This window comes from Podarcis raffonei, chromosome 9, assembly GCF_027172205.1.
Source record: "Podarcis raffonei isolate rPodRaf1 chromosome 9, rPodRaf1.pri, whole genome shotgun sequence".
Lineage (NCBI taxonomy): Eukaryota > Metazoa > Chordata > Lepidosauria > Squamata > Lacertidae > Podarcis > Podarcis raffonei.
The window spans coordinates 39,147,378-39,171,584 of NC_070610.1; the positions used below are offsets into that span (position 1 = coordinate 39,147,378).

A 24,207-nucleotide genomic window follows, 5' to 3' on the forward strand; every position below is an offset into this window, starting at 1 on the left:
AAGCTGCCTGGCTTACCATTTTTCCTGTCTGCGCTGTCTAGCGAGGCAGCCAGCAACAACAGCTGCCGCAGTGCTCAGAACTCGTGCGAGCCTGCCAAGGATTAACTGATTGGTGACAATGCAGTCTATAGACCAGCCTGCCAAGGGCAAGGAGAAAAAACGCGCTTTGACTTCCAGCACCCCATCCGAAGGTTCAGGGAATAGAATGATATTCACAGGTAACCGCCACCGTTCCATAGCCGCTTAAATGGCTGGCTGCCAAATGAAGCTGAAGCAATAGCATTCATCATATCGATGGAGCAGCGTGAGAAGTGACACTCAGCTGCTGCATCATACGCAGCATTGCATATCGTCGCTCTGTATCATGTTCTATAAATAGAGATTCGCTGTTCTGTGCTGCTAAAGGAGCATGGAAGGACAAAAATGAACGAACCTGATCATGTAGCAGAGAAGTTTACATTTATATGACTTCTGATCTGAGTGGAACCATCTGACTGATGGCATGCTGGGGAATCTAAAGTGTGGCCTTGTTTGGTTCTCCTGGGCTTCTCAGCAGCTTTCAATACCATGCATGTCTTTCTGGGTCATCTCACTGGGACAGGACTTGGAGGCATGGTTTTGCAATGGTCACAGTCCTTTCTGGGGGAGGATAGGTCCACAAGGTGGTGGGAAGCCACAATGTTCCATTTTGTCCCTGTCCCATCATGTCCCCTACTCCCCACATTCAAACATCTACATTAAACCACTAGGGAGGTCACCTGGGGGTTTGCAATGTAAATGTTATTGGTATAATCCAGTGCAGTGATGGAAGTTGTCTGGAGGCAGTTTGGGGTTGGATAAGAGCAAAGCACACACCCACCCTGGAGCTAAATCCTGATAAGACATACCGTATTTTTCCCTCTATTACACGCAGATTTTTTCTCCTAAAAAGTAAGGGGAAATGTCTGTGCGTGTTATTGAGCGAATGTGTGGTCCCTGGAGCTGACAAGCGCGAGTGAAGGCAAAAATCAGGCAAATATCAAAACGTCCGGAGAAGGGAGGAAAGCTGCTGCTTTCCTGCATTCTGCCTCAGGGTCTTACTGCCCACCCGCTTCTGTTTCCTTACTGTGTTTGCTCAAACGGAACAAAGAGCAGAGAAAACCCCTCCCCTCCAGGCAAGCAGAGGGTCCTAATTCCTCTCCGTGCGTCTGGGACTCGAAGGCAACATGCAGGTTGGGGGGGGGGAGAGAGAGAGAGAGAGCTGGCTGGCTTGTGGGGGGGGGACTTTTGCCTTCCTTTCCTTCCTCCGGTAAAACCCCTCTCCTGCATTCTTAGCCAGCTGCTTCTCTGCACACCCCTCTCCTTGTCGCTTCTATGTTTTTCCTTCCCTCCCTACTTAAAACGTGGTTCCAATCACGGATCCACATGGATCCTCAGGATCTTTGCATTGAGTCACCCCAAATTCACCATCAGATCACATAGCAATGATCTGATGCAAAAACAGGGCTGCAATGGTGCAAAAACATGGTTATAAAGCACGGATCCACATGGATCCTCAGGATCTTTGCATTGGGTCACCCCAAATTCACCATCAGATCACATAGCATGTCCATGGCTACAGCCTGCACCAAAAAAATCATGCACCCACTGTTGCCTGGGGCTGCAATGGTGCAAAAACGTGGTTACAAAGCACGGATCCACATGGATCCTCAGGATCTTTGCATTGGGTCACCCCAAATTCACCATCAGATCACATAGCATGTCCATGGCTACAGCCTGCACCAAAAAAATCACGCACCCACTGTTGCCTGGGGCTGCAATGGTGCAAAAACGTGGTTACAAAGCACGGATCCACATGGATCCTCAGGATCTTTGCATTGGGCTACCCCAAACTCACCGTCAAATCACATGTCTGTGGCCGCAGCATGAAGCACAAAAATGATACATCCACTGTTTCATTCAGAATTTTTTTTTCTTGTTTTCCTCCTCTAAAAACTATGTGTGTGTTATGGTCGGGTGCGTGTTATAGAGCGAAAAATACGGTAAGTCCTGTTGGTTGGGATATATGCTGATCTGGCAGAGATGGACAAAATGAATCTAGGCAGGTTTGCCATCCTGAAGAGAGTGAGGCATATAGCCTGGGCTTTCCTCTGGATTTACTGCTACCAATGCAAAATGGCATTGGTGGCCAGGAGTGGGTTTCTTTTCCTTCATTGGTTGACTCACCAGCTGCAGTCTTATCTAGAGGAAGAAGAACTTGCCTCAGAACCACATGCTCCTTTTAAATCCAGGCTAGATTCGTATAGCATGCTCTACTTCTGACTGCTAATCAAAGGGAATTATTTTACCAGAGCTCCAATCATAGTGGTTTGGGGAGTGGTGTTGAAGTAATATATGTCCTTGTTCTTGCCTATACTGTGATTTTTGCTACTTCTAGTGGTACATGTTTGGGAAATGTTGGACATTCAAATACTACTCCCCATGTGTCACATGCTCACACACCATCCATGTCTGTCAAATCAGTTTTGCACTTAGTTTCTATAACTTTTGGTTCCAGTTGAACAGAACTCAGGCCCAAAGCTACTTTTTTCATTCATCATAACTCCTAAGCCCCTGCTCTCATCTTCCTGAAATTCTGCAGGTTACTTTCACAGGGGAACCTTTACAATATATGCCATGTTCGTACTAAAACAATTGACCACAAAACCACAATAAACAAAGTGATTCCTTTTAACTTCCTACCTCCCCAAAATCAACTTTAGTAGTGCAGAAATCTCTCTGAACATATTAGTCTAAAATTTGGCAGGCTTTAATTTTTCAGGAGGGGTTACTATTTTTGCAAATTCCATCCACTTCTGCCAAAAAGGAAACAAAATTCTGGAGTGATATCCTCCTGAAGGAAGAAAGGAGAGGATGCTCTCTACATGATTAGAGGTACTTCTAAAATATTACATTATGCATTTATTTTTTAAGGAGCCATGCATTTATTTAAAAAAACATTTCTTCTTTCTCTATCAGGGGTTTCCCATTCACTTCAGTGCAAGGGATATTCCTTCTTTCAGAGATTATATTTGTTTCCATTTCCAAATGAATCTTAAACAAGCAAAAAAATCTTAGTGATTTTAAGGGACAACCTGCTGGTTCTCTCTACTGCTTCCTTTTCATCTCACCACCTGTTCTCCATCTTCTTTATTTTCTCTTACATTTTGAAGTGAGTTAACTTTGTGTAAAGTATGCTGAGTAAGATTTAGGGTTGCTGGGGCTGAATCCAGTGGGACTCTTTCTTGTGCTGGAAAGCATAAGATTGTGTTGCATCTCCAAGGGGCTGAGAACTGATGGAAGCAGTAGCCTCTTTTTTCTATAAGGGAAAGTATCAATTTCCCCTTTTAGCTTTCTGTTCTCTAATTCATATACATTCTCAGGGAACTTCTTTTTGCTTCTACATTTTGCTGCAGACCCTCCTTCCTTCTTTTTAAGGAGACAAGTTTTTCCTTACTTGCCTCACACTTTGCTAGACAGCTCTGGTGGCCCTCACAGCTTATAATATTGATGGGATACTTGTGGTCCTTCAGATGTTTCTGGACTACAGCTCGCATTGTCTCTGACAAGCGGCCATGCTGGCAGAGATTGGGGGGAGTTTGAGTCCAACAAAATCCAGAAGGTCACTGGTTCCTCAACCCAAGCCTTCCCCCTACCACATCAGGGCCTCTAAGACCCCTCTGTTAGTGTGGTGTGAACTTGGGTGTGTAGTCTACAATGACAGGGTAAAGGAGCTCTGTGCTTTTGGTTCTCATTTTTATTACCCCACAGTTTTGGAAAGAGGCATGAGAACACCTCACCATGCTCCCCTGACATCTATGTGTTTAGCAGATATCAGAAGGAATCGTACCCAGATGTAGATGGGTAGAATTCATCCACACAAGGTGTGTAGCCCTAGATGGTAGCCAACAAATTATAAGATGATGCAAGAGAAACATTTAAAGCATAACACTCCTCTGCATGTTTACTTGGAAGTAAATCCCATGCCACTTCCTCACAGGTGAGTGTGCATAGGCATAGCTGTCAACTTTCCCCGTTTTTTAAGGGAAATTCCCTAATTCCGAATAGGATTCCTCACAAGAAAAAGGAAAAGTTGACAGCTATGTGCATAGGACTGTAACCTTAAATAGGGTAAGACAAAGAAACCAGGTTACAGATTTGGGTTAAGTTTACCATGAGAGAGGCTACACTTAAACAGGGTGGGGGAGAGAGAAAAAGAAGGAAAGAGCACACATACTATAGTTCTTATTTTATCATTTTAATTGGTTTTGAATCTATGTATCTCTCAGTACCTTAGGAACTCAGTGCCTATAGGTATTGTTAATATACTATTAATTCACAGGGAGCATACATATGGCTGGAATAAAGAGCTTCAAATCCTACACGGGTGCACTTTTTAACATTCAACAAAGGGATTCCCATTTAATGCATTTTGCAATCATACATAGTATGAAAGATTCCATTCCCCAAAGACAACCTTCTCATTCTTCTGAACATAATCTCTAAAAGTAACAGTAGCCTGTCATCATCATAATCCTTAACACAATAAAGGCAGGGTACTTTTGCTTACTATAGGCAGTGGCATGGTACTACTATAAATATTTGTCAAATCAATCTCAAACACACAATTTCAGCCTGACTGGAGAGGAGTTCAAGCTTTATTTTGAAAGAGTTGAACACAATTTAATCACTCCTCTGCTCTAGCTAAACATTCAGGACACTGAAGTGCCAAAGAAATGAGTAACAGAATTTACTTCATAACTCAGTGGATGTTTTTGTAATTATGTCATACTTCATTTTTTTCTTTCAAACAGGGCCGCACAAGGATTACTTTAACATAAAGGGTTATAGGCACCATGCATTGAGTTGAGTTTAGTACAATAGGACCGTCCATGCAAACGTTTATCCCATGCAGAAGTGAAAATGAGGAGGTGGAGGAACCAATAGCACAGCCAATGGTCTATTCCCAGTCTCCGTGTATTAAGGCATTGTAGGGACACGACCCTATGCATGAAGCATACCTTCATGATATAGGGACACTGTGCACATTTGGGGGCAAGCGCATAGAATCTGGAAAGCTGTCCAGTATTTGTTTCTAGATGGCATTGCTGGCATCCTTCCCTTCTCCACCCTATCATGCTGCTATTGCTCACAGCTTTCCAAAGTCAATATAGGATATAGGGGGCAGCACAAGCACATTCAAAGAGGTAGAAAGTCTGCTCTGGAATAAATGCAGAATCAAAAGGATCTGAGTTAGCAGTCAAAAAAGAAAACAATTCACAACCGTTTTTAAATACTGAAATGCGTTTAGAGTCAGGATGGGAGTAGCAAATCTAAGATTAGGTACCCCATCTTTGCCTTTGTATAACCATATTTTAAAATACTTTCTATTCTCAAGGCCCAGATGGTTTGCGTAATCACAGATCAAGGCTTCCGGAAACTACGCTTTATATAGGAGGAGCAACTGCGCCAGTAGAGGGCACTAGTGAAGCTGCTTACCTGTGGAGACCTGCACCAAGGAATCCTCCTCCATGGTACCACAGGTGCTGCTATGTAGGAGAAATTGGCTGGGGAGTAGGAGAGTTTCATTCTCTCGCCCAGAAAAACGGCCAGCAGTTAATGGTAACTAAACTCTTTATTATTTCAGAATGCCCTCTTATGCTGGAGTAGCTGAGGGATAGCTCGCACAGTGCCCTCCAGATGTTTTGGACGGCAGCTTCCATTATCTCTGATCAGTGGCAATGCTGCTGGGGCTGATGGGAGTTTCAGTCCACAACTGCAAGGCACCTCATTGGCTACTCCTGGAGCAGCGTCTAGAGACTTATGCTGCATAATTGTAGTGCTTTAGCTAAACAGGTTTCCTTATGACTAAATAACACAGTGATGTTTCTACACAAAAAGACCATGCACAATCATTACTATGATGGGCAAAATAAATCAGCCTGATGTGACAGTTCATCAGTATTGCTAAAGCTTGTGTGTAAAGTATATCATCCACCCAGCCTCACCCAGCATTAGTTCAGTGGAAAATGCTGCCGTGTAACATTAAGCATGATGTCAGGATATTGTGGGGTGGGAGCCCCCCTCCCAGTCACCCATAGACCAAGTGTGACCAGTAGGCAGGGCTGCCTTCCTGTCAGCCACCTGGTGTCACATTGACACCAGGCTACCAATTTTCCTATGTCGAAATCAAATTGTGCCAGCAAAAGCATAACACTTTGCAAGCACTGGCGACCACCAAGGTATCCTGAATCCCTGACCTACCTGGCAGCAAGTCAGTATATCAAGTCTCAAATCCTGGATCAATCCATGTGTCCAAAGTCCCATAGAGATCCTGGAGTATTGAAGCTAACAACCAACAACATGGGCAGGTGCAACACTTCAGCTCTGCTTCCCCCTTTTGTACTTTGCATGCTGATTACATCATCTGGGCTTGCTGAGGCATGTGACCCCCACCTGTTCCTAGCCTACTCCAGCTGAGGCACCACAGACCTCCTCCCAGAGCTAGCAAGCCTTACCTGGCCAGCTAGTGAGCTGAGCTGTGGGCCCTTGCCTGCCTCAGACTTCCTGCCTGCTGCTGCTCCCTACGCCTCAGAGTCTGTGTTCATGGAGAGTGAACACATGTTCTGGCTCTGGTGATGAGTCCTGCTGCTCTGGTTCCTGTGCAATGGCCCCCAACCAATCGCCATCCTCCGTCACCCTGTGAGTACTTCCTTCCCCATCCCCTGCTTGCTCTGGTGTGTCCCAGTCCTGGCTACACCCCTCGCCAGGATCCTCTTCCTCCTCCCGTTGTCCTGCCAGTTCATGACACAAGGCCACTTGCAAAGATGCAGGGCTTTGCTGGCACTGTGGATCTGCCTGCCAAACCCACTTTTGGCCCAACCACATCTTTACCTCCCCATTATCTGACATCATATATGGCATTGGGTATATGGCAGGATTGCCTGGTTTTCCTAAAATGGCCTCGCAAACCAAATCGGAAGGTCAGGCAGGTCAAGTTATGCCTGTGGACTGGAGGTTCCCCTTTGCCAGGATATACAACAGGGAGCAAACACTTTTTAAAATGTAGGCTGCAATCATACAACCATTTACCTGGGAGCAACTCAATGAGGCTTACTTCCAAGTAGACATGTATATTGCACAGTCAGCCCATATCAGCTGAAAGTATAGTTGAAATGCATAAATTTAAAATTAGGCAGAATTTCAGAATTCCAATTCACTATGGTGGATTTCAACCCTTTTCAAATTCTAGTTTTGCTTTCTTTCTTTCTTTTTAATGAATAATAACAATGAAAAATAATAAAACCCTCAGAATTAGGAAAATATCATTTGAAGTTTGCAAGAAACTTCTGGAAGAAATAGCATTGAAAATGTTTCTATGCCAAATGCTGTCCTATCTTGAAGGCTTTTTAGGGTTTATTCCCTCAGCCTAATGCTGCTACAGCATAATTACTGCAGGATGGCAAGAAAACTTGGCATAGCCATCACCGAATGTGTTAGGACATTGTAAAAAAAAATGGAATGGGTAGGGTAGGTGGACTCTGTTACTGAACCAGCAATCTGATACATGCTTGTTAATCTAGATAATATCTAGAAATGATCTAGCAGACATGTACTATTCCCAACAATTTCCACTGTATTGAGTGGTACTGGACACAATCCTTAAAAAAATGGTAACTTAGAAGCATGCCCTTAAGATACAATGGCTACTCTGCGATAATTCCAATAAGAGAATTAATTTCATGGGCGACTGTCTCTAACATAGGAAGCTGCCTTAACTCCAAATCAGATGATAGATAGATAGATGATAGATAGATAGATAGATAGATAGATAGATAGATAGATAGATAGATGATAGATAGATGTCCTGCTATCTTTTCAACCAAATTCTTCTTCCAGTTTTGAAGCTGCTAGCAGAAAAAATTAAAGAAATGTCTAAGAGATGATAACTGTATTTTTGGACTTAAAATTGATGAGAATTTGATGGCATCAGCATGGTTTTAAAAGAGAGAGAGACTGTGAATTAAAATGTAGATTGTTTTTATTCAATGATCCATATTTTGTCGTAATTCTTGCATAGCTCTGCAATGCCCTGTTCCTCATAACTCAAGATAAAAAAACCATTGATCACTTCTATGTAAATTTCACATGGGTCAACATTGCTAAAGAAGGATGCAGCTTAGAGACTGGGAACCTGTGGTTCAGCAGATGTGGCTGTACTCCAAAACCAGTCAATCCCAGACAACATGGCCACTAGGGGTGATGGGTGTCCAACAGCCTATGGAGGACCATAAGTTCCCCACTCCTGGTTTAAGCACAACAGCCAAAGCCATGACACAAAACCAATATCAGAAATGGCAGGATAGGAGGTGTATAACCCTCCCAATATTACCAAACTACAAATCCCATCATCCCTAGCATGCTTGCTTGCTGAGGCTGGTGGGATTTGGAGTTCCACAACATCTGGAGGGCCACAGGTTCCTGGTCTATAACCCTACAAAAAGGGCAGGGTTTATGGCCCTTTCTCTCACACTCTGGGAATCCTGTGTACCACAGGTGCCCATGGCATACTCTGCAACTAGAATCTTTATACTGATCCCCAATTAACCCTGGGTCCCTGTGATATGTACACAATATATGTACTCAGGCAGATTTGTTTCCCTTTTGATTGCTATGTAACGAATCTGCAAATATCAGAATATTGAAAGTGCCCCCCTCCCATAGACAAAGTGGCTTAGTAGAGTGTAAACATGCATTGTAAGCATAATAATTTGTTTCTTTTTGACAGCATGAACGATTTCCTCCAGCTGAAGAGTTTGAAATAGTGGCTCGATACAGAAATCCCAGGTAGGGTTATTTGAAGGCTGCTATGGGGTTTTGTTTTTTGTTTTTAAATTGCTCTATTCTATAAAAATTTCTTTTTACTCTCCTGTACGGACTAACCTACTGTAGAAGTGATGGGCAAGATATAAGTAGCACTGTCCATATTATCCACTTTGAATGGAATGGCTTTAATAATTACATCTTGTTATGACTCAATGATGCTAAGTGGCCTTCCAATATGATGACAATATCTGCAAGTAGGAAGGGCTTTACAATTAATGTTATGCTGAGCAGCTTAAATTACACTTGGCTAGAAAGAATTCAGCAAATACTGCCCACATGAAACACTCTGTGTATATTAACCAGATGAGAACAGAGATACTTGCCTTCTCGGTTTTCCAGTTTGGCTGCCCATTGTCAAGGCTTAAATATGTTCATGTGCTCAGCTGTGTTGCAGGGGAGAGGAAGGAGACAGATGCCAAGTGCCATTTATTTTGGTGCCAAAACAAGGCCAAGATCATCACCAGCAACCAAAAGCCTTTCCTAAGGAGAAATTAAATATTGCTCAAAGCTCCATCTCAAATCACCTGGGGGGAAAAATGAATCCTTTTCTCATAAAACCAAGTAGTCAACACCTCTGATGCTGTGCCTCCCCCCCTTTCCCAACTCATTTGAAGTTAAGCAAGAACCTGACTCCCTTAAACTCCGAAGGACATGTATAGGTTCCATACTTGTTTATGCTTTAATTCCTCCTGGAGTAGCAGTCAATCATAAACACACACATACACATAACCAAATACATTTTCATATCTGAAGCAAGATGGCAAATATATTATTAATATTATTCATAATGAGACTAGGCACCAGCTCTGGCTGCAACAGTGTGAAGTTCAGAAATCCTACTAAAGTGGAAGCAAAATTGTCACACATTCCTCTTTCCTTGAGTACTGACTGAGTTCCAGGGGCAATACTGCAGCAAATCTGCAGGTTGCATTTAGAACGACAACTTCTTACTTGCTTTGCTAAACTGCCAAGCATATTCTGGGTATATTAGAACATGCATACAATTGCTTCTGATACAAGATGACAGCAGCTCAGAAAGATTCCATGAGTGAGGCTGGGCCTCAGTGGAAGCAGGCATACCACTGGGAGAACAACATGAGTCCTGACTGTGTGTCATACTTGCAAGCTTTGCTGGCTGCTGTTACTACACCAATTCGTTTGCATCTCCAGCAGTGGAAATTGCTGAAACAAATAAGAATCAGTGCTCTAATTGTGCGCGCACACACCCTTTCCTCTCTCAACATGCATTTCCTCCCTAGATGGATCAGATAATAGCCAGTACCTGAGTTCAGACACCCTCCTGCCAATAATTTTGGATGGCATAGGAGTATGTGCATGCCTCTCTCCTCTGTCATATACCTAAGGTAATGGGGGTTCTTTATGTGGGTTGGGGTGATAGCTCAGAGCTGGTGTGGTATAGTAGAGTGTCATGACAGGGAGAGGTGGATAAGTACTCTTCCTGTGACTCACTCCTCGCTGTGTCTTGGCTGTATAGACTCATCTTAAAATCTTTGCTATATGTAACAGCAGCATCTCTGTGATTTTTATTTTACTTAATATGATCTGTGTATGGTTCTGTTATTGTTTGCATGGTTATTTTTGTACATATGTTGATCATAAATCAATTTTTTTTAAGTGTGTCAGTCAAGGACCTGGGAGACCAGGGTTCAAATCCCCACTCAGTTATGAAGTCTCAATGGGCCAGACACTATCTCTCAGTGTAACCTACCTCCCAGGGTCGCTCTGAGGATAAAAGGAGGCAATCCATGCATGCCACTTTGAGTTCCTTGGAGGAAAGGTCAGATACTTAAAAAATGTAACAGGCAAACATGTTGCATGCAGGAGACCCCAATGTTCTTTTTTCTGCAGCTAAAGTTAAAGGGCTTTCAGGTAGCTGGGGTGGATACAGAAAGGCTTCTGCTGGAGATGTTGGACAGCACATCAAACCAGACAATGCTGGTTAAAATGGAGCAATGTCCTGACTTCGCGAAAGGCACCTTCATGTTTGTGATTATTTCTTTTCCAATAAATAAAAATTAGGAGACGAGGGTTCATGAACTGGGACACTGCACAGACTGCCTACTTGACAGGATGTGGGAGAGGGGAAGAGGTACCCATTTTACCACCTCACAGATTGGAATATGGGCAAAAACTTAGGAGCTCAATTAAGTCCATGGCTAGTCTTAATATTAAAAGTCACAGTGGATTTAAAAGGTAGCTACAGAGATGTATACAATCAGGGAATGGAATGCTTCCCAGATTGAGATTCTGGCTTGGCACGTAGTTTAAGATCCTGGCTAGTAAATTGACATTAAATCACAGTTGTCCATTTTGGGCATACTGGGGAAATGCAACTTAGGATAACTGGGATTGACACACCATTCAGGAAGGGAGTAGGTGAGTGAAACTCATTCCCCAATTCTAAGCTATGGTTTAATTAGCTGGGAAGCATACGTATGAGCAGAGCCAATGTTAATTAAATTAATATCTCAAAACAGAGCACAACCCTTTGGAAAATAATGATGTTTATGCCAACAGCACAAAGCATTGATAACCATTTTCAGTGAAATGCTACTGAAGACACTTAGTCCTCAGTTCTATAATAAGCTGTGGGAAACATTTCTGGATGATCATATTCCCAGAAAATTAGCCTCCTCTATTATATACCCAAAGTAAATGTGGGCAACAGCCTGCCTAGTTATTCTAAAATGTTTAGTATTGCAATGTATATTTATTTTAAAACATAAATCAATGTAGTGGTCTAGTTATTGCTACTGAGTTGACAATTGCTACTTTTACATTAGCACAGCAGACATGGATCTTACACCTTTCCCCAGAGCTCCTAAAGCATTTGTTGCTTGCACTATGCTTTTGGCATTCACCACAAGGGAATTCCTATGCTCTCTTCAGACTGAAACCATGAAAACCAGCACTTCCTTTTTGAGGTTCAACTTCCTCAGAAAGCAGATAGTGACCATAACAGAGAATTAAAAAAAAAACAAAACAAGTGAAAATACATATGCAGTAGTGGATTTCTGTGGAATGTTCCAGGGTACTGTGGAGTGTTCTGTGACTTTTCCAATAGAGTCACAGTAGTGATTCCTGTCTGGGACCCTCTTCGTATCTTGTTCCTCCTGATGTGTTTAATTGCGGGTTGCCTGTACCAAATGTTCATGCTCTGAGTCATATTTTACCCATGACTTGGTGAACTGAGGGAAGAGGGGTGTAGCAATGCTCACCAAGTGCCAGAGACCAATGGCCAGCCCCTAAAGTATAAAAGCGCCATGTGATAAATGTTTGTAAAATTTGTCTGTACAGTGGTACCTCGGAGGTTGAACGGAATCCATTCCAGAAGTCTGTTTGACTTCCAAAATGTTTGGAAACCAAGGCATGGCTTCCGATTGGCTGCAGGAAGGTCCTGCAGCCAATCAGAAGCTGTGGAAACACGGTCTGATGTTTGGCTTCCAAATAATGTTCGCAAACTGGACCACTCACTTCTGGGTTTGTGGTGTTCAGGAGCCAAAATGGACAAGTACCAAGGCGTTTGACAATCAAGGTACCATTGTATATGAGTATTTGCCTTTTTCCAAGGCAGACCACTAGTTCATCTAGTTCCATATTAACAACACTGTCTTGCAGCAGCACTCCAGGGTGTCAGCCAAGAGTCTTTCCCTCATCTTTTAACTGGTGATACTGGTGACTGAACCTGAGACCTTTTGCAAGCAAAGCATGTGTTGTGTCACTGAACTATAGCCCCTCCCATGCAGGTATGGGCTCATGCTCATCATTTTCTCCTCAGTTTTTACACACATTGCTCAGCTGGACTGGAATCCTATTTCCGGCTCTTCTCCCACCAAAACCACAGTGTGTACATTTAAGGTCATATGTAATTCCCGAGCTTCTGGAAACTAAAGCTCATCAAGCCATGATGGGAAATGAAAGGCACATGCCTTTATCAAAACTAAGCATTCCTGTTGAAACACACAAGAGGAATACATAGAGCGCGGGTGGTGACACACTTTTGCCCTTTTGAAAATAGCACACACCAGAAAGGAATGTAATCTGAACCAGCAGTTAAACTAGCACAGATGTTACTGGTAACATGTTAAATATATTATTACTACTACTATATTATTGCTGATCAAATGTGAAATTTGGTCCACTTCTGGATTCCCCACAAGACATAATATTTTCCTAGTTGGATTAGGTAAATTACGGAACTGAAGTCAAGTTCTGAATGTTTTTCAGCTGGCAACATGACTATTTTTGTTACAGTCCTCACAGAGAGAGAACTCCACAACAGTTTCTCACACCCATATAGTATTTGTTCATATTTCAATTGACATATCTTATGACTGACTTCTCCGTTTGTGTTTCAGTTCTTGTTAGCTCCACCCTTGGGCTGCTGTTACACTTTTCTTTCTTTTTTTGCAGTTTCCACCAACCCTTTGTTGTTTTTGTTAGGGAATACTTTGTGTATTCCACAGAGTGAGCAAGTCAGGTGGGTGGGATGGGATTTCCCTTTCCAGGTAATTCATATTAAGGACAAAAGATACCAGCTGCTTGTTTTTACTTCCTATTGAGTTTGCCAATTCATCTTTTCAAAACAAAGAAGCTTCTTTTCAAACTAAAATATGTATACATCTCTTATAACTACTGCTCCTTTGTGTAACCTGAGTGCAAGTACACGTGCAGTTTCCGTGTTTGCAGAGGTTGTTCTACAAGGTTGGGAGAAAAGGCTATATTCAGACCACAGGGTTTTGATGCCACTTTGCACTTCATGAATTACCAAGAGTTCTCAATTTGTCTAGATTTGGTTTCTGAACTTGGGTCACATCCCATACTTAAAGCACAGGGGCTCCCCGCACCCAAGAATCATGGAAACATTAGTTTACCCCTCACAGAGATACAGCACCCTTAACAAACTACAGTTCCCAGGATTTTTGGGGAGGAAGCTACTTGTTTGGATGTGTACCTGGCCAGTCTGCATGTGGACAGGATAAGAGTCAGGGCAAGAGTCTCTATAACCATGTTAGAATTCTTCTCATGCATTCACCCTCTTTTCTGTAGGGAACAGCAGGTTTAAGGGAGGGTATGGGGCTGCATGGGCTGGCTCAGCCTCCAGACACTGAAATGCACAGGTGGGCAGCATGGGCAAAGCCAGGATTTTTGTAAGGCGGGGCAGGCTTTTGTTAGGGTAGGGGGGGCATAACCTTGGTTAGGTAAAGATAAAGGGGCCCCTGACCATTAGGTCCAGTCGTGGCCAACTCTTGGTTTGCACGCTCATCTCGCTTTATTGGCTGAGGGAGCTGGCATACAGCTTCTGGGTCATGTAGCCAGCATGACTAAGCAGCTTCTGGTGAACCAGAGCAACACATGGAAATGCCGTTTACCTTCCCGCTGGAGCGGTACCTATATATCTACTTGCACTTTGACGTGCTTTCGAACTGCTAGGTTGGCAGGAGCAGGGACCGAGCAATGGGAGCTCACCCTGTCACAGGGATTTGAACCAGGGACCTTCTGAGCAGCAAGTCATGTAGCCAGCATGACTAAGCAGCTTCTGGTGAACCAGAGCAACACCTGGAAATGCCGTTTACCTTCCCGCTGGAGTGGTACCTATATATCTACTTGCACTTTGACGTGCTTTCGAACTGCTAGGTTGGCAGGAGCAGGGACCGAGCAATGGGAGCTCACCCTGTCACGGGGATTCGAACCGCCGACCATCTGATCAGCAAGTCCTAGGCTCTGTTGTTTAACCCACAGCGCCACCCGCGTCCCTAACCTTGGTTAGTTAAGTATTTTTATGGATTTTTAAAATTGATTTAGGGGGGCAGCTGCCCGCCTCCGTGGCTATGCCCATGGTGGGCAGCTTGAGAAAGGGCTCTCCACAAAACTGATGTACACAGGTAGAACTCCTCCACTGGAGGGCAGGGATCCTGATTGGTCCAGAGTCTCTCCCTGTCTAGAGAGCTCTTTTCCATGTTATCTGAATGTGTGGAAGGCATGGCCATGACAGACATCAGCAGTGCAGGTGGGGCTAGCCTGTGCAATCTCATGGCCTCTTCTATCTTGTGTGTGTGCGTGCGTGCGCACACACGTAAGCCTTATCTGAGTGAAGAGGGAAATGCTCTATTTACAACAGGTGCAGTATGTGAAAGTAGCACTTCCTGACATTTCTGGGCTGAAGATTCTCTGCTTCAAATTCTAACAGCGTGTAGATGAGATAAACGTGTGTTGCACTGCATTTACTGTGGCCATGCTGCCCTGTTGGTAGAGTAGGTTTCATCTCCTCCAGGTTTGATCAGACAGAAGTCACTAACATTTAAAAAATGCTATGAAAAAAGGTAGATAAACCAGAGGAGAGCTAAGAATAACTGACATTTCTCTTATCAATTTTTGTTTCTTTTCAAGAACTAGATCTCTCTCTGTCTCTGTCTCTGTCTCTCTCTCTCTCTCTCCCTCTCAAACACACACACTCTTTGTAGTTGTGCATATGTCTTCATTTGCATAGGCACACTGCAAATGAGGGGATTACCTTTTGTAAGAAATACTGTATTATTCTTTTCCAGTACTTTTTATGTTTTGCCTGTCCACTTCTGGCATAGTACTGATCACCAGATCAGGAATCACCACAGAGCCCGTTCAAGTGAAAATACACAAATGCACTGAGCAAAGATCCCATACAGTGGTACCTCAGGTTACAAACGCTTCAGGTGACAAACACTTTGGGTTACAAACTCCGCTAACCTGGGAGTAGTACCTCGGGTTGAGAACTTTACCTCAGGATGAGAACAGAAATTGCGCAGTGGCAGTGCGGTGGCAGTGGGAGGTCCCATTAACGAAAGCACACCTCTAGTTAAGAACAGTTTCAGGTTAAGAATGGACCTCTGGAACGAATTAAGTTCGTAACCCGAGGTACCACTGTACCTACTTCACAACCTTATGTTAACAGCATGGAACTATTTTAAACTTTCCTGCTTCCTGGGCAGTTCAAAGTGAATTAAATTGCAGTGCTATTTTTAGAAGCATGCTTACACCTTCACTATTAAATAATTTGGGTTTACTATTGCCAACAGGCTATAAAGCAGGCTGAGGAACTGAATCCAATAGGCTGGATCCTTAATTCCTCCATCCCAGCAGGTCCATTTTGACAAAGTGGGCAGCCCTGCCCTCCTCCCAAGGTTAAAAGGGGCTTGCTCTCTATAGCCAATCAGCAGATAAGCAAACCACTTTGAAACTCATCTGCAGGCACAGTTTGGATTGATTTATCTCCCTGCACATACTGTCTGCTTGAGACCTGAAGGCAGACCTCTTTACATAGAAGTCTACTAGGCAATAAGAGAGGGGGGCTTTTCAGCAATGCCGCCCCGCCTGAGGAATGCTCTCCCCAAGGAGTCCTGCTTGGTGTCCACTATACAGTGGTACCTCGGGTTAAGTACTTAATTCGTTCCAGAGGTCCATACTTAACCTGAAACTGTTCTTAACCTGAAGCACCACTTTAGCTAATGGGGTTTCCCGCTGCTGCTGCGCCGCCGGAGCACGATTTCTGTTCTCATCCTGAAGCAAAGTTCTTAACCTGAAGCACTATTTCTGGGTTAGCAGAGTCTGTAACCTGAAGCATATGTAACCTGAAGTGTATGTAACCCGAGGTACCACTGTACACACTTTTTTGTGCCACCTTTTATTCCAGGCCTTTTAGTAACTGTCAGCATTTTAAACTATGGGTAGGCAAACTAAGGCCTGGGGGCTGGATCCAGCCCAATTGCCTTCTAAATCCGTCCTGCAGGCAGTCCAGGAATCAGTGTGTTTTTACATGAGTAGAATGTGTCCTTTTATTTAAAATGCACCTCTGGGTTATTTGTGGGGCATAGGAATTTGTTCATTCCCCCCTCCCAAAAAAATATAGTCTGGCCCCCCACAAGGTCTGAGGGACAGTAGACCGGCCCCCTGCTGAAAAAGTTTGCTGACCCCTGTAATTTACACCATCTTAGAATCTTTTATCAACCATTATTTTAATATTGTTCACTGGGAATGTTTTATCTGAGGAGGATTTTTATTTACGCATGCGTCTATGCTTGCAAGATGGATTCTGTTGTTAATTGTTGACTTGTGTAGTTTAGTCATGTTTTAGATTTGGTACAGTACTTGTTATATTGTATGCTGTTTATTGGTTTTAAACTGTAAGTCACTTACAGGCTTTTCTCCATGGGCAACCCAAATTTAGTAAATAGCAACAGTTCATTATATATATATTAATATGGCAGATGGTATTCGTGAGCAATGCATGCAATTAAGCAAATCTTTAAAGAGAACTGATTGCAGCAATTTATTTATTAAATTTATATCCCACCATCCCTCCCAAAGGATCCCATGGCAAAATGTTGAAGTAGTGTTTTGTTTTGTTTTTAAAAAGAAATTCTTCTAACACCTGCAAGTCTTTGAGTTCTTAAACTGCGCTGTGACATATTGAGACTGACTGGGTGGAGAAATTTGTTGTTTTGCTTCCTGCATGTATGGATAACCAGATGGATGAGGGTTGGGTGCTGTTGTTAGGCTGTCGTTTTTTGGCATTCTGCTAAACAGAGTGGCATGTGATGTGTTACTCCATCTTTCAATGTGTGAGCTTTTCATCCACATTAATTCATTATTGTAAAATTGCTATCAGAATGTGTTACTGCATTTCATGTTTTGAACAGCTTAAGAAGAGGCAATGAGACAAATAGAACGTTCTGTTTTCCTTCTGCAAATGGGCTGAATAGTACACGTAGTACACTCCCATTTAGAAGCACATTTAGGGCCAGATTTGTACCTTCCCTTTCATCACTCACTGAGATTGAAATCTTGCACATAGGCTTCTTTACTATAGACAGGCTTCAAAGTGTGGGCAGTGCCTGGCAATATGCCCAGTGCCCAATGCTGAAGATGGGATTCCACACCTGACCAATCACATGAAGCTGGTGATGGTTTGCACTTAAATCAGGATTGAAAACCAGGATCAGACCGCAGTATGCAATCCTGGTTTGAGCAGAACCATGGCTTTTGCTAACCACGATCAGAAGCGTTCGATCTCAAAATGAGCAAACACAAAAGCCTGAAGTTCATGCTTGCTTGGAATGCCAAAAAAACATGGTTTGGTTTATATCTGAATAGCTCCAGAGAGTAACAGTATTTCAGGGTCAAATGACACGTGGTACTGAATAGGTGGCATTAAAAGGAAAACTGCAAATAGAAGCAAGAGCTGAGAGCATGACGGGGGGGGGGGGCTAATAATTTCCCTCACATCTCAGACCTACCAGCTACATCCAGGTGCTATTGAACATTTCATGGTGGAAGGGAGCTTATATTTATCATGGGAGGAAAGCTTTGATGGGCGATTTTTCAGTGGGACTGCAGTGGGCAAAGGAGGATTAATCCTCACTTCTCATACACCACGGTCCTGATCATGCTCCTGTGGCTATAGTAAAATTAATAGCCGTAGTTTAACAAACAAATAGTGTGCCCTTCTGCCCTTCAACATTGTTTCCATTGCATGGAATACCTACACAGGTAAGTGCTTTTCAAAGGCCTTTGTCGCCTTTCATGTTCCCAAAAGCTGCCAAAAGAGCAAAGCTGCTCTAAAGTTACACAAGATGGCAATGAATTGTCACAGACTACAGTGCTAACAGCATTGATGTACGGTAATTAAGGTAAAAGAGAAAAGAACTACGGTGTTTGTTAACAATAAAAAACAGCTGCCTTTGCTACTTCCGTAGCACTGGCAGAACTTTTTGTTTCATTTTGTAACACACACACACACACACACACACACACACTTTCCTGCAGCACTATAAAAGGCTACAAAACAGGCAGGAAATTGAAACATTCAGAGGAATGTCCTCAGGAAATATGATTGCTGTGAATATGTTAACGCAGCCACTTAATATAGGCCTATCTAAAAAGGTTTTTTGCCATAATTACTATTTACCTCCCTTTGCATGTGCATTATGGAGATATCCCAACTCCACCAGTGGCAAGGACAGTACAGGAATGTCTCCATGCTGCATTTATTAGTCATGTAAACACAGAGTAGCTATTTTCAGTTTCCCCTGGCAGAACAAGCCACCTGGAGTTTATAGGAATCATTAATGTTGTTAGTAGAACATCAGTAGTAATTAAAGTCCTTTCCAAGCAGGACTTAGCAATAAATATAAAGTTTTTTTATCTCCCAACCCTTGTAATGCCAGAACCAGATAATGAAATATGCAAGCGTAACAGTTGTGATTATCTACTTCTATTGCAGCGAGTTAAGGAGCAGCAATGAAGAAAAATGAAAAGCAGTTGCCAGTCCATTAACTTCTCTGACCATGACAGGATTTTTACCTAGGACTCCCTGGTGCAGAGGCCTTATTTCCCCCACCCAACCCCCAACCCTTTGGGGAAGCTGCTTTGAAGAGGAAAATAGGATTTGCTTAGGTTGCATTACCTCAGAGTAATTTGAAGCCCAGCTGGAATCCGTAAGTAGCAATCAGCATTGTGCCTGTGACATCACCATGGCACTGAGACATCCCTTCTCTGCAAACAACCGCCCACCCCAGTCTAGGGCAGCGTAAATGTCATTTGTCAGCGTAGGAAGTCATTAACACGCCACAAAAGTGCAACCTTAGCTTTTGCAGAGGATCTGCACCTGAGTGCAAGGTCGGGCTTCTCAGATGCAAAGAAAAATAAAATGCATACACAGAATGCCAATCCCCACCCCTAATAAGTCCCATTAAACATCTCGTTAAATGATAATTAACTTTAGTCAGCATCATACTGGGGCATGGTGTGCTCTCCCTTCATTCCCCTCCTTCAGAAGTAGGACGAAGATTAGCTGCAGGAGATAAATGTCTTCAATATACACCCCACTTATACATGGCTTATTTTTAATACCTAACAAGCCTCGGAAAGCTAGAATTCCCCCAAACCTTTGCTAGTGTTTTGCTCTGAAAATTCACCAGTTGGATTTAAGGCAAATGAGAGTCAGTTTCTACAGCCACCAATAATTATTTCTTACCATGTCCTGAGGGGTTATTACCTCATGCTCTTTCCTGCATAGAACGTTCACCAGGGCTGGCCCAAGACGTTTTGGCACCTGAGGCAAACCACAAAATGACATTTCCTCCCCTTAGCAGGGAAGAAAGGGTGAGTGAAGAGCAATATCAGGAACGGGAAGGGAATAAAGATCTATACTGGGAACAAGAGACCAGTAGCGCCTCCTATTTGCTAAGAGGCCGCTGTGGCAGCATCAGCCTTGTGGGGGTCAGATCTGGCTTCTAAGGAGAATGCTGCAGCTGTTGTTGCCACTGCGGCAGCAGCTGGCGCCACATTCCTTGGAGGCCGGATCTGCAGCCTGTGGATTCAGCCCCCTGAGACAGTCACCTCACCTTGCCTCAGGCATGGGCTGGCCCTGATCTTCACATTACGTTTACTTCAAATGTGTAGTGGTGGTTTCTTTCTTTGTTTTTGTTTAAAAAGCAAATAGTATATGCAGGGAGGGGGTTTGATAATTATGAAGATTGGAGCACATGAGTAAAGGAAATTTAATTTTTTTGTCCCTTGCTGCAGTCATGAGGAAAATTCTCCTTTGAAGGTGATATTTGTGAGGGTAGGGGAGGACAGAACCCCTCATTGCTCAGTATTCACATTCCGTCCAAAGGATTATTTATTGTTGTTGCTGTTTATTAAATTTGTATACTGCCCTATTACCATAGATCTCAGGGTGGTTCACAACATAAAATAAAAATATAAAAAGATGAAATACATAATAAAAACAAAGACAACCCAAAAAACTGCATGAAATAGTTACTCCTCCATCCTTGGTTTAAACAGCTTTTATTACCCCATTCAACACCTATTTTTTTCTAGTGTGTATTACAATTCCTCCCAAATAATAACCATAGTTCAATGGTGATGAAAATGTTAGGCTGTAACAGCTTTTAACCAGGGGGAGTTTTTACATTTCCTCATGAGGACTTCTATATCAGCAAATGTACGACTTCATAATACGTAACTAATATACCTATTTACAGTCATAAATCTACAATTCTGTTTGTGAAATAATCTGTCATACATTCAAGTCCAAGTATTATAAGGGCTTGCACCAAAGACTTATTGGAAAAGGTGAGTTTTGAGGAGGGGTTTTTAGGAAGGAACAGCAGTTAGCTCAAAGAGGTATTCTAGGAGCAGTTCCTGACTTAACAGTAGGAGAGAATGCATGGAGTCATTTCAGGCCCAGACAAAGGTTTCAGCACCTGAGAATCATAAAGGCATGCTTCTAGTCTTTAAAACTGGAAATGTACCCCTGAAAGTGAGTGAAGGCTAGTTAAAATTTCTTAAGAAATAAAGGAGTGAAGTACAGCAGAAACTGAATGACAGAAAATAGACGCAAACCTCCTTAATTTACATAAATGTCTACACGTTTCAAATTTTCATTTTTTCTTGGCACATTGTAAAGTGCAGGATGTGCATACTGATAATGAGCAGAACTGCCTGGAACAGAGGATATCAGTTGTGGGCACCTTCCATGCTATCAGTATTACCTTCCTTAATAATAAAGAGTGCGGTCAAAATTTACCACATGCTTTGATTGAAATTGGGTAGGGCCACTGCTGTGCTTTGGCCCCTGCGGGAGGGCAGTTCCAGTCCCTCCAGTCAGCAGGCCATCCCTGGAATAGACACAGAGGTATTTTAATAACTGGAGATCTTGTAACAATAGACGTAATGGACAAGAAGTATATTGCTCCATAGCCCTAACACCATGCCATTGCATCCCATAGCACAAATACAATATAAACATCGCACAGGCCTAGAGGAACATTTCCACTGAATTTACTTCATGAAGTGGCTAAAAGAGAGTGCCATTATGCCATTAGACCAGTTTGTTAGCTAGCGGGACTATTCCGAAAAGGCAGAATTAGTGCTTTTGTTCTTTATTATGGGGTTTTAAGAACGTGACCCTAGGACACTCTTCAAACCTTTTACAGTTCCCACAGCCTTCTTTGAAGGCATGTATGTAAGCTAAAACTAATTCTCTCAGGGAATATTCTTGAACACTAGTATTTCTCATTAGGGTCAGGGATGGCAAGAGGCCTGTTTGGGACAGAATATGTGAACCTTCAGCTTTAACCTGGTATAATATGCCAAATGTTTGGGAGACATTCTCAAACACTTCTGGCCTCTTTCTGCTCATCTGTGACATGATCTGATGTGCTGACTTTCCACGGCTTTGAAATGGAGGGTGGGAAGGTTTTTACCACCCCAAGTCCATTGCTACCAGGCAGCACTGCTGTTAATGGCATCTAAAAGGAAAACAAATTACACTAGGCAGTGGTTTGAATTGGTGAGATTTCTGTCCCCCGACAGTGCTCAGTTTGTGTGGTGAGAATTGGAATTCATTTTTAAAAGGTGAGGTAAACTTGACAGGGCAAATGTTAAAAGAGGCATTAAGGAATAAAAGCACCCTCCCTTGACCCAGATGTCAACATTGTACCATGCAGTTTCAGTATCTATATTTTTATTTAACTGTATTTTCTACCCAGCAGCATTGTACCATGTCAAAAGCTTTCTAGCATGTTCTTTCTTGTGTGCTGACATCATTTTTTCTGAATTGTAGTTTGAGGATGTATCCTGCCCCTGATCCACAATACTTGGGTTGGGCAGACAACCCAAACTATCATCCTCCTATGATGGCCTTGGATGGATCAGAAACATCACCTCATCAGATGGAGGTAGGGTTGGTTACAGGTTTCTTCTCTTATCATATAGGGAGTTCTACAAGTAGCACAAATGCCTGAAACCATTCAGCAATTAAAAATAATCAGATGGAAGTCAAGGGATGCATCTCAACAAGATCTGAAATCAACCAGACTTACTCCTGAGTAAATATGCATAGGACTCCACTATTATTGTTGTTGTTGTTGGCATCCTTCTTGTCTCAAGAGACAATGGAGTGAGCCTCCAGGGGTGAAGTCAAACCGCTGTATTAGCAGCACCAAAGTGATCTCCCCAGGGCACAAGCCTGGGCAGCGTGTATGGAGGTGCTGGACTGCCCAGACAACAAGACCCCCTCACTATCCAAAGAAAAGTAGAGAAATATGTTTGGCATCAGCTTGGCTGCAGCAGTTGCCACAAGGAGGCATAAAAGGCGCCATTCAACAGTCTTAGGGACTCCACTCCGGATTTGTGTAGCATTTATTCCTTAGCCTTTTCTTCTCCCCAAAGATATCCAAAGGTGTCACATTTAAATGCATCCTGCTTAAATTAGTTACTATATTACAGGACTGCCTGCTTATTCTTGGTACAGGAACTTCTTGTTAGCGTCAGCATAGAGGGCTCCCCCCGTCTAAAGGACTTTTGGCAGATTGTTGTAACACTGAATACAAGAAATCCAATTTAGCTGAGATTACATTTATTTTTAAAGACTTGACAGGCAGTCTCTCCTAAGCTTCCTTGTACTGTCTTGACCTTGATGAATTCCTGACTATATGCAATTCATTACCTTCGGCTAGCTCTTATGAGACCACTTCCTCAGTTCTGAGACTCAGCAAGAGAGACAAGTGCCTATGACTTGACATGTTTTACAGGGTAGTTTGCCAGCATGCAGATTACCAACATGTGGTAATTAAGCTAATTTTGTGTGGTACTAGAAGTAGGTCAATGCTTTGTACTTTGCATGCTTGCCAATCCAATCAGCCATCAGGCCCTCCCCCACCAACACACACAACCATTCCATTTTGCATATTTTAGTTCCACTCAGTCAATCTTCTTTCATGGATAAAAGTAAACACACATTAATAGCTAAAAACCTGATCCCACTCAACACCTCTTTTATTTATTTATTTGAATTTCTGAGCTTAAACTGTAATTCTTGCAAGTAGTTGCTTTTATGTGAACTAAGACTGACAATCAGGACATTTCTATTTTGATTGTCTCTCGCTGCGTTTAAAATAACCTCGTGTTTGAAAAGCAAGTAAGGGGTCATTGCATAAATTAGATTTATTTATTTTTAAATGGTACTCATCAAAGCTTAGAGGATTTTAATGTTTAAACCACTATTTTATCTACCCACCATAATTTTGTTTTTGAATTTTGCTTTAAAGAAAAACAACAACGCTCACTTGGCAAATGGCCATAGTACATGCTGCTGTAGGTGATCACAGAGAGTTCTCTTGCAAGGTTGTATTAAACTGCATTCTCAGAATAAGTCATGCAACGGATGGTGACCGATAAAAGATGTGGCAGAATGTTTGCCCCAAGAAAAATCCAAACAATTTAGTAAGAAGGCCA

The 24,207-nt window shown here is 42.7% G+C and overlaps 1 protein-coding gene across 4 annotated transcripts in view; it reads left to right on the forward strand.

Annotated features, from left to right (window-relative positions):
- Positions 1–24,207, forward strand: part of C9H4orf45 (chromosome 9 C4orf45 homolog) — a 27,275-nt gene continuing 3,068 nt past the window's right edge. The window contains exons 1-5 of one of the 4 annotated variants that reach the window (XM_053402982.1): positions 1–218; positions 2,801–2,913; positions 5,417–5,640; positions 8,807–8,865; positions 22,535–22,649. In XM_053402982.1, coding sequence (XP_053258957.1) covers positions 2,904–2,913; positions 5,417–5,640; positions 8,807–8,865; positions 22,535–22,649 — 408 coding nt within the window. In that variant the 5' untranslated portion in view covers positions 1–218; positions 2,801–2,903. Of the gene's footprint in view, positions 219–2,800; positions 2,914–3,796; positions 4,019–5,416; positions 5,641–8,806; positions 8,866–22,534; positions 22,650–24,207 lie in introns of those variants that run through there. The other 3 variants (XM_053402980.1, XM_053402981.1, XR_008332172.1) reach the window with 3 other exon arrangements.